Genomic DNA, 14,777 nt, shown 5'->3' on the forward strand with positions numbered 1-14,777 from the left:
CAATGCCCTCTGAGGCAGAGATGAAAGTAATTCATCTCTGCCTTATTAGAAATGAAAGTAATTTCTTCCAAACATAAACACAAAATGCTGGAGTAACTCAGCGGGACAGGCTGCATCTCTGGAGAGAAGGAATGAGGTATCAAAGAGGTAGATAGTAGTCCAGCACTGCTCTCTGGTTGTGAGGGAATCATCCTATCACAACCAGAAAGCAGTACTGAACTACTATCTACCTCTTTGATATCCCTCGGACTATCCTCAACCGGACTTTGCTGGCTCTGCCTTGCACTAAACGTTATTCCTTTAACATGTATCTCTATACATTGTAAATGGCTCGGTAGACAAAAGTGCTGGAGAAACTCAGCGGGTGCAGCATCATCTATGGAGCGAAGGAATAGGCAATGTTTCGGGACGAAATCCTTCTTCAGACTGATGTGGGGGGGGGGGGGGGGGGGGGGGGGAGAAGAAGAAAGGAGAAAGGAAGAGGAGCCCGAGGGCTGAGGGAGAGCTGAGAAGGGGAGGAGACAGCAAGGGCTACCGGAAATTGGAGGTCAATGTTTATGCCGCTAGGGTGCAAACTGCCCAAGCGGAATGTGAGGTGCTGCTCCTCCAATTTCCGGTGGTGCTCACTCTGGCCATGGAGGAGGCCCAGGACAGAAAGGTCTGATTCAGAATGGGAGGGGGAGTTGAAGTGCTGAGCCACAGGGAGATCAGGTTGGTTAATGCGGACCGAGCGGAGGTGTTCGGCGAAACGATCGCCAAGCCTACGCTTGGTCTCACCGATGTAGATCAGCTGACATCTCGAGCAGCGGATGCAATAGATGAGGTTGGAGGAGATGCAGGTGAACCTCTGTCGCACCTGGAACGACTGCTTGGGTCCTTGAATGGAGTCGAGGGGGGAGGTAAAGCGACAAGTGTAGCATCTCTTGCGGTTGCAAGGGAAAGTGCCCGGGGAGGGGGTGGTGCGGGAGGGAAGGGAGTTACGGAGGGAGCGGTCTTTGCGGAAAGCAGACAGGGGGGGGAGATGGGTAGATGTGGCGAGAGGTGGGGTCACGTTGGTGGTGGCGAAAATGACGGAGGACTATTTGTTGTATGTGACGGCTAGTGGGGTGAAAGGTGAGGACAAGGGGGACTCTGCCCGTTACGACTGGGGGTATGGGGAGAGAGGGCAGTGTTACGGGTTATTGAAGAGACCCTGGTGAGAGCCTCATCTATGGTAGGGGAGGGGAACCCCCGTTCCCTGAAGAATTAGGACATTTCCGATGCCCTGGTGTGGAACACCTCATCCTGGGAGCAGATGCGGCGTAGACGGAGGAATTGGGAATAGGGGATGGAGTCCTTACAGGAAGCAGGGTGGGGGATGGAGTCCTTACAGGAAGCAGGGTGGGAAGAAGTGTAGTCTAGATAGCCATGGGAGTCAGTGGGTTTATAGTGGATGTCGGTCAGAAGTCTATCACCTGCGATGGAGATAGTGAAGTCAAAAAATGGTAGGGAAGTGTCGGAAAAGGTCCAGGTGTATTTGAGTGTCGGATAGAAGTTAGTGTTGAAGCGGATGAAGTCAGTCAGTTGTGTGTGGGTGCAGGAGGTAGCACCAAAGCAATCGTCGATGTAGCGGAGATAGAGGTCAGGGATGGGGCCGTGGTACGCCTCGAACAAGGATTGTTCGATGTACCCTACAAAGAGGCAGGCATAGCTTGGGCCCATGCGCGTGCCCATAGCTACGTTATCTTCCAAATACAAGGCGTAGCTACGGGCACGCGCATGGTCCAAAGTTTTGAGTGTTTTCACCCCATTTCAAAACATTAAATGTACGAAAACAAGATGGAGAAACGGCCTTTTAACTTTGCATTGATGACCTGCCTGAAAGCCTTGAGAATTATCAACCTCAGCGTGATTGCACTTTGTTAAGTCTCAATTCACAGTAGGATTGTGAAAAGGCTTTTTGAATGCTTACCTTTATTTAAAGCCTCAAGAATCAAAATATCTCAAATTTATATGTGTGAACCAGCAGCCTCCCAGGCTACTCAGAATATGAAATGTTTCCCAGCAAGAGTAGTAGGGCAGAATCAGATTAAAGATATTGTCAAGCTTCATGCTACTTGGGGACTGCACTGACGTAGGCAAAAGCTCCCAGTGCTAATGCAAATATTGCATCAATTCAGCTTTCCTTGCACCACGGTGGGCGGCACAGTGGTGCACCTGGTAGAGCTGATGCCACACAGCATCAAAGACCCGGGTAGATCCTGAGCTCGGGTGCTGTTTGTGCAGAATTTGCATGTTCTCCCTGTGGCTGCATGACTTTCCTTTCTGTGCTCCGGTTTCCTCCCACATCCCAAAGGTGTGCGGATTTGGAGGTATGCAATGATCTGTTGTGTGAATCCTGAGACGTTTAATGAGAAAAACCCTTCCATGAATCATATCCTGCTTCTTAATTGTTTAATAGATGATGCACCAGTAATAGTTTTGATTAAAACACAAGCCAAATGTCTGTTTGGGTTGGCTTGTTAGGCAGCATTTCCACCTCTCAGTCAGAAACAGTGTTCAGCATTACTGCATAATCTAGATCAACAACTCTGTGGAGTACAGGTGGCAGATATGACCCATCCTCGGGCAGACTTTCAGACCAAGGGTCTCTATTTCTTCGAGCTGATCGTATTAAAGAAGCAAGATGTGTTCCTTGTGCTTTGACCAATAACTTCACAAACATATTTAAAGATAAATTCCACACGGAATTGATCATTCAGCTATTGATTGTGTGCAGTATTTTGCTCACTTAACAGTCACCCCCGTGAGATTTCTTGGCGCAGTGTTTATTGTTACAAAGTGCAGCGTGAAACACATTATACCTACCTTACTCAGGCCCAGGTAAGTGACCATGGAGAGCAGTGGTGCTGCCAAAGCAAATACCAGTAGGTGTTTCCTGATTCGATTCCTTTCGAGCCCCGCATGCATAAGGAAAGAAACCAGACCAAAAGCAGCAGGAGCCTAAAAGAGAGGGGAGGAACACAATGATTGTAGTGCACCATTAATCAGTTTGTATATGCTGCTTCCGGTTGCATGAGATGTCCTCTGTCCAGTCCTATATCCTCAATACCTTCTAAAGTGTTGCACTGCAGGACACTGAGGTGGTAAAACAAACTAGGCATGTAACCGGAATGTAACATTCACTGAGAACACAGGGCCTTTGCAAAAATTGAGCAATTTATAATATTCCTAAATCCAAGTCTTGGAAATTTTTTAAAATGTGGTCCCGTTTCAGGTACTTTTTCAAAAATAAAGCTGTTGCTGCCAAGAGAGAGAATCTCTAGAGAGCACCTCCACAGTATTACCCTAATAAACTAGCTTGGACAGTTTCCTCCTTGAGCATGGAAACAGGCTCCACGCCACTGACTCCACGCCAACTTGCGATCAACCATTCACAGCAGGTCCACTCCTTATACACTACGGGAAATTTACAGAGACCAATTAACCTACAAACCCGCACATCTTTGGGATATGGGAGCAAGCCGGAGTACCCGGAAGAAACCCACTGGGGGAACGCACAAACCCCACACAGACCAGCGAGGTCAGGATTTTACCAGAGTCTCAGGCACAGCGAGGCAGCTGATCTGTCAGCTATGCCACTGTGCTGACCCGTTTTCTTTCAAAAATCTAGGACTTCAAGACTATGACTAAGAGAGCAGACACCTTCCACCCCCCCCCCCCCCCCCTCATAAAGTGTAGCTCAGAACACATTCATAGAACAGTAAATATTCTGTACTCAAATCTCTTAAGTGAGCATTGGGCACAAAACTCCAACTGAGGTGTGACAGTGGTACTAGATTAAAAAAAAGTTTAGTAAAAATGCACATATGAATGTGGTCTCAACATCACTATAGAAAGGCTGCTGCAACTTAACTTCTACAACATAATCTAATTGTTTTAAACAAACTTAAAGATAGGTGGTCAGAGTACCATTTACTACCCATCCCCAATTGCCAATACACAATACACAATACAATACAATACCTTTTATTATCATTTGAACCTCACATGAGGTTCAAACGAAATTTGGTTTCTGCAGCCATACAAAAAAAAAAAAAAAAAAAAAAAAAAAAAAAAAAAACAAAACAAACACCAACACAATTCAATTCACATAAACATCCATCACAGTGAGTCCTCCTCACTGTGATGGAAGGCAAAACTTAAACATATCTCTCCCCTGCACTCCCCTCTCCCCTCCATGTCAGAGTCAAAGACAGAGTCAAAGCCCCCGGCGGGCGATATTAAATGTCCCGCAGCCATTAAAGCCACACCGGGCGATGCAAGGCCGCGCACCGGGTCTTGGTGTTGGAGCCCCGGCGGGCTCTTGGTGTTGGAGCCCCGGCGGGCGCTCACAAAGTCCCGCGGCCATTCCAAGCCGCGCAGGGCGGTGATGTAAGGCCCCGCTCCAGGTAATCTTCAACCCCACAACTCGGGCTGGAGAAGTCGCCGTTGCGGAAGCCCCAAAAAGCGGTCACCCAGCAGGGACCCGCGGGCTCCCGGTATTACTGTCCACAGACCTGCGGTAGGAGCTTCCGAATCTCCGGGTGTCGGGTCACAGCAGCGTCCACCACAGCTACACCCGCTCCGGACTCGGCCAGCTCCGTGATGGTGAGTAAATCCGCAGCTCCGCGACTGGACCCCCAGGTCGTTCCTGTTGGAGGCCGCTCCACGTTGCAGCCCCAACGACAACGGAGACCCGACAAAGAAAAGGTCGGGTCTCCCGTGCAGGGGAAAGACCTTAAAGTTCCCCCACCCCACCCCACCCCCACACACATACCCCGACAAAAAAAACAATAAAAACTACATAGAACAAGACAGAAAACAATAAAAAAGACAGACGGACTGCAGAGGCCGCTGCTGACAAGAGTCGCGCCGCCCACTTAAGGCATCTAACACAAGTAGGTTGTGGTTAGATACCTTCAATTGGGTGGCAATTTGCCACTTTTCAGAGAGCAGTTAAAAGTCAACAACTGAGGTATATAATGAGCTGGAGAGGATCACTAAACCATTTGGGATATTACAATCTGATAGATGCATAATTATGATTACTGATTCTCACCTTCAAGGATTTAAAAAAAAAGAGACCCAAATTTCATTTCACAAAAGTAGTGACGAAGTACATGAAGTGGAACTTGTTTCCATGCCCCCGTGTCCCTGGCCTTCTACAGGTACTTAGTAGGAATTGTGAAATACATTGAAATAATGCCAAACAAGTCTCAGGAAACTATCAGAGGGGATAATGTTTAAAGTGTTAGCTGAGCTGTTGATGCAGCTGCTTCATTTTGGATGGCATTGAGGTCTTTAATGTATGATTGGTGGAATATTCCATCACATCCTTGACTCAAGCCTTATAGCTGACAGTATTTATACAGTTCCTATTAAAATCTTTCCCTCTCACTTTAAACGCATGTCCTCTGGTTCTTGATTCCCCTACTCTGCTCTCCAAGCAAATAAAGTCTTAGCCTACCCAATCTCTTCCTGTAGCTCAGGCCCTCAAGTCCTGTTAACATCTTTGTAAATTTCCTCTGCACTCTTTCCTGCTTAATAACATCTTTCTGAAAGCAAGGTGACCAAAACTGAACAACACTTCAAATGTGGCCTCATCAACGTCTTGTACAACTGTAACGTAACATCCCAATAAATAGATTGTTTATTCAGGCATTGTAAGTTAGAAATATATGGACGTTTAGCACTCTAACATAGTTGTAGTTGTTGTTGCTGAGAGGCTGTTGCCTTGTGGGCTCGGTTGTGTTCCTGCTGCAGTGGCAGGACACTCTCATGAAGTCAGAGGAAGTAGGAGAGCAAGAGAGCGAGAGAGGGAAGGTCAGGAGTTATATACTAGGCCACACCCACATATATCTCGTGACTCCTTCCCAGGGGTGCCGAGGATTCGTATACCAGGAGAGGCTGAACCACTAGGTGCCGATACAATGATAGAATCATTCTGGTTTTCACAAAATTAGAAGGTTGTAATTCTCGTTAAAAAAACGGATCTATTCCACTTTTTTGTTTTTAGTTTAGTTTAGTTTAGAGATACAGCGCAGAAACAGGCCCTTCGGCCCACCGGATATGCACTGCCCTGCGATCCCCGCACATTAACACTATCCTACACACACTAGGGACAATTTTTTTTTAACATTTACCAAGCCAATTAACCTACATACCTGTATGTCTTTGGATTGTGGTAGGAAACCGGAGTACCCGGAGAAAACCCATGTAGGTCACGGGGAGAACGTACAAACTCCGTTCAGACAGCATCGAACCCAGGTCTCCGGCACTGCATTCACTATAAGGCAGGAACTCTACCGCTGCGCCACCGTGCCGCTGGTTCTATCCTCTCAACCTTTCACTCTTTCCCATTGCAGGAATTAACTGTATGAATATGCGTTCCACACACAACCTCTTCCACACAACAAGCTGTTTGCTCCTTTAGAAAGGAAGCCAAAATGGCGACTGTATTTCGGTTATGGTGCCATTGCAACAGGAATTCCTTACTGATATAATTTGCATTAAAGATTGCATATGATTTGCCTTCGTATATCTGCCTCTTAATTTGTGATGTGTAAAAGGACACCTAACATGAACTATTTTACCTTTTAAGAAAATATTCTGCTTTTCCATTCTACCAGAGTAGACACCATCAAACTGCACTCTGTGATAATCCAAGTACCCTTCACTTAATTAGTTCATATTGCTCCTTTCAGTTTAGTTCACTGGTGGAATTCTTACTACCATCTCTGGGTTAATAGTCCAGGCCATGGGCAAATGCAGTAACACTGTCATTACATCCTCATCTAAACCAAGCCACTGAGATCCCAGTCCACTGTACTCAAGTATCCAGACCCCACAAGGGAAAATGAGTTCCGATCACTGAACATTTCTCAAACCTTGACATGTGGAAGGCAGTAGTAAAGGAAATCCAAGTTTTAGATACTTACTTTATGCAACATGATAGCTACAAATACAATCAACTGTACACTTGTCTGTGATGTGGAAGCTGCTGCACCCAATGCAATGCCATCCGCTGTAAGGGAAAGGAATAGATAAGGCCAAGTAGTATCAGGAAATGTGGGCAGTACAGCTATTTCATACCCAATTCCTCCCTGCAATGGGCTCAACAGACAAATTAAAAGTGGCCATTGTTAGTTACAACTCAAAGAAAATAAATCAACATTCTTTTTTTACAGATCACATTACTGGGTGGTCAACTGGATTACTGTACAAGACCATTCATAGAATATTTTGAATATCATAATCATAATAATCATACTTTATTAGCCAAGTATGTTTTGCAACATACAAGGAATTTGTTGACAGGCAAAAAGAGAAAGCTATGTGTTAAAATAGCACAACAGAAATAATCTTGCATTATATAAAACTAAACTAAATATCCTAATATTCATTGCCCTTTTCATGATACACATTTGCATTCTAAGACCAAAAGGTTCTGAAGTGCTGCAGCATGGATATCTTTTAAAGCGTGCAGGAATAAACTGCAGATGTTGGTTTAAACCGAAGATAGACACAAAAAGCTGGAGTAACTCAGCGGGTCAGACACCATCTCTGGAGAAAAGGAATAGGTGACGTTTTGGGCCAAGACCCTTCTTCAGAGATGCTGTTTGACCCGCTGAGTTATTCCAGCATTTTGGGTCTATCTTTTAAAGCTGTGTAAGGTGTCTGAAAAAGTCTCAGTTAGCAGGGTTTGATCGATAGGAACTGAATCTGCAAATGCACGCTTCACTGCTCCCACTTAGGAAACCAATTGAAAATAAACTGGCCGTTCAGGAACAGAGCAGACAGGATGGCTTCAAAAGACAGGAAGTGCAGTACAAACATATAAAAATGATAGTTACATTAGTTATTAGGGAACTATTCTGGAATCTTGTCTATGGTCCTTAATTTCAGTTAATCCAAGGCACCACCTTAATCTAAATTTGTTTACTTTTGACTAGCTAAAACTAAAATTCAATTTGTTTGGTTTTGATTTGGAGTATTTACGGCGTGCCTTGCAAAAATCCAACTGATTTGCGGAGCCATGCACAAAAAGGCAAGCATTAATGCTCATTTTCATCTAAAGGGCCTGTCCCACTTTCACGACCTAATTCACGACCTCTGCCGAGTTTGCCCTTGACTCATACTCGCAGCATGGTCGTCACGAGGTCGTAGGTAGGTCGTGATGCTAGTCGTAGGTACTCGATGCATCAAGTAGGTCGGGGCGTTTTTCTAGCATGACATTAGAAACTAAGAAATAGAAACCAATGCTCAGCTTTCCCTTTTCACTTTCTCTAACCTCCACATCATTAGTTTCTTCCAGGTTCATAGAAACATAGAAATTAGGTGCAGGAGTAGGCCATCCGGCCCTTCGAACCTGCACCGCCATTCAATATGATCATGGCTGATCATCCAACTCAGTATCCTGTACCTGCCTTCTCTCCATACCCCCTGATCCCTTTAGCCACAAGGGCCACATCTAACTCCCTCTTAAATATAGCCAATGAACTGGCCTCAACTACCTTCTGTGACAGAGAATTCCACAGATTCACCACTCTCTGTGGTAAAATGTTTTTCTCATCTCGGTCCTAAAAGACTTCCCCCTTATCCGTTCAAAGTCCATTCATCTCCGTGTTCAACATACTGGGGATTCTCTGCCTTCTGGGTCAGAGAATTCAAAAGGTTGAGACACAAGAAATGGCAGATGCTGGAATTTTGAGCAAAATACAAAGTGATGGAGGAAATGGACATAAGATGTTTTGGGTTGGGACCCTTCTTCAGACTGATGGAATGATGGGGAGAAATCTAGAAAAGTGAGGTGGTGTCTGGGCAAAGCCGGGCAACTGAGAAGTGGAGGTGAGGTGGATAATTGGCAGATTAATGGAGATAACGACAAAATAATTCAAAAGGTTTACAGCCTTGAGCAAAGAGTAGCTTCCTTATTTCCCGTTTTCCATTTCTGAGGATGGACTCTACCTTTCCAGAGGTCATTTGTTGCTAGCCCTGTTTTGTCTGGCCTTCTTCATCCTTCAGTCTAAAGACGGGTTCCGAACCGAAATGTCACCTATTCCTTTTTTCCAGAGATGCTGCCTGACCCGCTGAGTTTCTCCAGAATTTTGTGTCTATTTTCAGTATAAACCATCACCTGCAGTTCCTTATGACACACTACTCCATAACCCATAATTGACAAGCATCCTCGCACTCACCAAGGATAGTTACCACTCCGATAAAAAAATTATCTTCCTCTTAACAGATTGCTGATGATCCAATTTCTCCATTTACTCTGGATTGATCGAATGAAAGATTCAGCGTAAACAGGCCCTTTGATCCACTGAGTTCAAGCTGACTATCAATCTCCCGTACACACTAGTTTTATGTTACCTCACTTTCGCATCCACTCCAGAAACGCAAGGGGCAATTTACACATCAATTAACATATAAACCCGCATGTTTTTGGGATATGGGAGGAAAGCAGAGCACCTGGAGGAAACCCATACAGTCACAGGGAGAATGTGCAAACTCCAGAGATAACTTGAGATGAGGATCTAACCCAGGTTTCTTGTACTGCAGCATCAGCTGCATGATAATGCCACCACCTAGAATGGTTTGGATACAAGAGGGCAGCATAGTGGCGCAGCAATAGAGTTGCTGCTTACAACGCTGGAGACCCGGCTTCCATCTCGTCTATGGGTGCTGTCTGGACGGAGTTTATACGTTCCCTTGTAACTGCCTGGGTTTCCTCCCGGTGCTCAGGTTTCAGTCCACATTCCAAACACATGCAAGTATGTAGGTTAGTTATCTTCTGTAAATTATCCCTAGTCGGGTAGTACTAGTTTATAGGTGATGATTGGGCTGCGCGGTGTCGGTGAGCTGAAGGGTTCGTTTCCACGCTGTATCTCTAAACTAAAACTAAACTAAAATAGAGGCAGCTTTGAAGTGGTATTTTTTAAGCCATTATGACGCATGATGAATTAACATTACCTGCTGCATGAACCACCAGGCCAAGTGTAGTGGTAAACTTGGTATTTGCTGTTCTTGCTACTTCAGGATCTTAAAGGAAAACAAAAACACGAATCAACCACAGAAAACTCCTGGAAATGTAAACATACCAGTTAAATAATTCTACGTTAATTTTTAGTTAAATAACTTTACATACAAGTGCATACAGCGCCCTCTATAATGATTGGGACAAATCATCTATTTATTTGCCTCTGTACTCCACAATTTGAGATTTGTTATAGAAAAAAAATCACATGTGGTTAAAGTGCACATTGTCAGATTTTATTAAAGCCCAAATTTATACATTTTAGTTTCACCATGTAGAAATTACAGCTGTGTTTACACATAGTCCCCCCATTTCAGTGCACCATAATGTTTGGGACACGTGGCTTCACAGGCGTTTGTAATTGCTCAGGTGTGTTTAGTTGCCTCCTTAATGCAGGTATAAGAGAGCTCTCAGCACATAGTCTTTCCTCCAGTCCTTCCATCACCCTTGGAAACTTTTAGTGCTGTTTATCAACATGAGGACTAAAGTTGTGCCAATGAAAGTCAAAGAAGCCATTATGAGACTGGGAAACAAGAATAAAACTGTTAGAGACATCAGCCAAACCTTAGGCTGACCAAAATCAACTATTTGGAACATCATTAAGAAGGGAGGGAGCACTGGTGAACTTACTAATCGCAAAGGGACTGGCAGGCCAAGGAAGACTTCCATAGCTGATGATAGAAGAACTCTCTCTATAATATAGAAAAATCCCCAAACACCTGTCTGACAGATCAGAAACACTCTTCAGGAGTCAGGTGTGGATTTGTCAATGACCACTGTCCGCAGAAGACTTCATAAACAGAAATAGGGGCTACACTGCAAGATGCAAACCACTGGTAAGCTGCATAAATAGGATGGCCAGGTTACAGTTTGCAAAGAAGTACTTAATAGAGCAACCACAGTTCTAGAAAAAGGTCTTGTGGACAGATGAGACGAAGATTAACTATGGCAAGAGCAAAGTATGGAGGAGAGAAGGAACTGCCCAAGATCCAAAGGATACCACCACATATGTAAAATACAGTGGTGGGGGTGTTATGGCCTGGGCATGTATGGCTGCTGAAGGTATTGGCTCACCTATCTTCATTGATGATACAACTGCTGATGGTAGCATAATTAATTCTGATGTGTATGGACACATCCTATCAGCTCAAATGCCTCAAAACACATTGGCCGGCGGTACATTCTACAGCAAGACAATGACCCCAAACATATTGCGAAAGCAACATAGGAGTTTTTCAAAGCTAAAAAATGGTCACTTCTTGAGTGGACAAGTCAATCACTCGATCTGAACCCAATTGAGCATGCCTTTTATATGCTGAAGAGAAAACTGAAGGGGACGAGCCCCCAAAACAAGCATAAGCTAAAGATGGCTACAATACAGGCCTGGCAGAGGATCACGAGAAAAAACACCCAGCAACTGGTGATGTCCATGAATTGCAGACTTAAAGCAGCCATTACATGCAAAGAATATGCAACAAAATACTAAACATGACTACTTTCATTTACATGACACTGCTGTGTCCCAAACATTATGGTGCCCTGAAATGCGGGGGACTATGTATAAACACTGCTGTCATTTCTACATGGTGAAACCAATATGTATAAAAATGGCCTTTATTAAAATGTGCACTTTAATCACGTGATTTTTTTCTATTACAAATCTCAAATTGTGGAGTACAGAGGCAAAAAATTCTATGATGGGTCTTTGTCCCAAACATTATGGAAGGCACTGTACATGATGGTCCTTAATACTACCATAGACAGAACCTCCATCAGACTTGCAGGAACAGGCCTTCAGCCCATGATGCCAAATTAAACAAATCCCTTTAGCCACATAATCCCAATCATCCCATTCCGTGCATATCCATGTGCCCATTTAAGAGCCTCAAACATAATTGTCAATCATATCTGCTTCCGCCACCACCTCTGGCAATGCATTCTAGCATCTACCACTCTCCGTAAACACGTTCTAGCATCTACCACTTTCCCCCACTTTAAACTTTCACTTTCCACCCTGGGAATAAGATTATGACTGTCTACACCATCTATACCTCTCATAATTTTATATACTTCTACGAGGTCCCCCCTCAGCCTCGACAGTCTAGAGCAAACCAATCCAAGTATGTCTGACCATATCTGCAACCTCACTTACCAACCCATCTACACTTTTGTTCAAGATTGATATACAAACAATTTACTCCCATATCCATTCACTCGCTGGCAGCCATAACCCTTCTTGCAATTATCCAGCAAAATGTATCCCTCCTCAACATTATGCTGTAACCCTGTTGAAGCACATAAGGGAAACTGCTTACTAACTCCCAAAGTCACTGCTAACTTTGAATAACCCTTAAACACAGTATTACTTGGGCAAGTCTTTCACCAGATTTTAACATCCCAGATTCATCTGGATTGAAAAAAAAACAATCCAATAACTTGCATGAAAAAAAAAGGCTAATGCCCTCTATTCAGGTAGCATCATGGTAACCCTCTTCTGTACCTTCTTAGTATCCTGTAATGGGGCGATCAGAACTATTCACAATATTCCAAATAAGGCCTAACTAAAGTTTTATAAAGCTGCAATATAACTTCCTGACTTATAAACACAATGCCCAACCGATCACCTTCTTTACCACCATTTACTTTTGTTGTAACTTTCAGGAAGCTATAGACTTGGACCCCAAGATCCATCTGCATATATATGGTGTTCAGGGTCCTGCCATTAACTGTATACATCGCCTTACATTTAACCTCTCAAAGTGCAACACCTCACACAACCGGATTAAACGCCATTTTGTCTATATATGTAACTGTAATCTAAGGGTTAAAACAGCTTAAATGGAGTTGTCTACTATTTAAGCTAGAAATACAAGTTATTCATTGCTTAGAAATACAATTAAGTGTATCCGAAAATATTTGGGCTTATTTAGAAGAACTAACAAATCATAGATCTGTCGTCAGTCTCAAGGACATCTTCTAGTAAGCAAGACAAACTTTACTTCAGAGACACCCGAGATTACTTTCAGCTCCTGATATAATAACCCTGTTCCCACTACCAAGGACAATACCTAGTTTTAAAAACAAGACTCGTTGCTTGTATCAGTGAAGCCACAATGAGTAGAAGGGTGTGAGACTTGATTTATTTAATCTTTTACTAATCATTTTACTGTATTTCACTACACTTTAACAAACTTTGTAACCTTGATGTGCTCACCCACTCACGGCTGGTGGGTTGGCAGTTGACTCACGGCTATTCCTTGAAATTCCATTTCAAGCAGGGCGCAAGGCCACCAAATTCAAGTGCAGTTTCCTACCACTTCAAGCAGGGTGCAAGGCCACCAAATTCAAGTGCAGTTTCATGCCACTTCAAACAGGGTGCAAAACCACCAAATTCAAGTGTAGTTTCACACCACTTCAAGCAGGTTGCAAGGCCACCAAATTCAAGTGCAGTTTCAGTCAACTTCAAGCAGGTTGCAAGGCCATCAAACTCAAGTGCAGTTTCATACAATTTCAAGTAGGTTGCAAGGCCACCAAATTCACATGCAGTTTCATACCATTTCAAACAGGGTGCAAGGCCACCAAATTGAAGTGCAGTTTCCTACCATTTCAAGCAGGGTGCAAGGCCACCAAATTCAAGTGCAGTTTCATACGATTTCAGGCAGGGTGCAAGGCCACCAAATTCGTGCAGTTTCCTACCATTTCAAGCAGGGTGCAAGGCCACCAAATTCAAGTACAGTTTCCTACCATTTCAAGCAGGGTGCAAGTCCACCAAATTCAAATGCAGTTTCATACCAATTCAGGCAGGTTGCAAGGCCACCAAAGACAGAGAGTCGTGACCTCTCCCTCCCCATCTTGCAGAGACTGAGCCACGCCCACACTTCCGGGTTTTATAGTCTCCGGGTTTTATAGTCTCCCCTCCCCCCTCAATAGGGCATCAACCAACTTTTGTATTTTCAAACTACATTTTCAAACCACATTACGGGTATTCACAGTTTAGTAGACATGTATTCCTCTTCCCATTCCAAATCCGACCTTTCTGTCCTGGACCTCCTCAATTGCCAGAGTGAGTCCCATCGCAAATTGGAAGAGCAGCACCTCATATTTTGCTTGGGTAGTTTACACCCCAGCAGTATGAACATTGACCTCCAATTTCAGGTAGTCCTTACTTTCTCCCTCCTTCCCCTCCCCTTCCCAGCCTACTGTCTCCGCCTCTTCCTTTCTTCTTCCAGCCCCCTCACCCCCACATCAGTCTGAAGAAGGGTCTCGACCCAAAACGTCACCTATTCCTTCGCTCCACAGATGCTGCCTCACCCGCTGAGTTTCTCCAGCATTTTCGTCAAGCCTAAGGATTATGATTGCTTCTTGGACCAAAATGCTTAGATAGCTCCTCCCCTCCCTGTTACCTAACAATAATTGCACTTCAGACTCAACTGAAGATATGAAATCAGACTCTATAAGTTGCCAACACTTACATTAAATATGGGGTAATGCTCTCCACAATCTTCCAATTGCTAAAGTTTCAGCCAACCTTCACACCGCTGCTCTCTCTATCCAACTTAGTTTATTTAAATCTTTTGTATTTTATGCATTTGGTTGATGACAATATTTAGCTTTATAATTAATTTAATTTACATTGTTGCAGATGGCTTAGATTAAATTCTGTATATTACTTATCCAACTTCTTACAAGTCTCAACGATGTCAGTGATGTTTCTCCTCCT

At 44.0% G+C, this 14,777-nt stretch overlaps 1 protein-coding gene across 1 annotated transcript in view; it reads right to left on the reverse strand.

The window, feature by feature from the left end:
* The window catches only part of slc39a9 (solute carrier family 39 member 9), a 36,455-nt gene that overhangs the window by 1,636 nt on the left and 20,042 nt on the right, over window positions 1–14,777 (reverse strand). The window contains exons 4-6 of the mRNA XM_033026648.1: window positions 9,994–10,062; window positions 6,960–7,045; window positions 2,848–2,982 (exon numbers count right to left, since the gene is read on the reverse strand). Of these exons, the coding sequence (XP_032882539.1) occupies window positions 2,848–2,982; window positions 6,960–7,045; window positions 9,994–10,062 (290 nt within the window). The remainder of the gene's footprint in view (window positions 1–2,847; window positions 2,983–6,959; window positions 7,046–9,993; window positions 10,063–14,777) is intronic.

The sequence above is a fragment of the Amblyraja radiata genome, chromosome 9 (genome assembly GCF_010909765.2).
Source record: "Amblyraja radiata isolate CabotCenter1 chromosome 9, sAmbRad1.1.pri, whole genome shotgun sequence".
Classification (NCBI taxonomy): Eukaryota; Metazoa; Chordata; class Chondrichthyes; order Rajiformes; family Rajidae; genus Amblyraja; species Amblyraja radiata.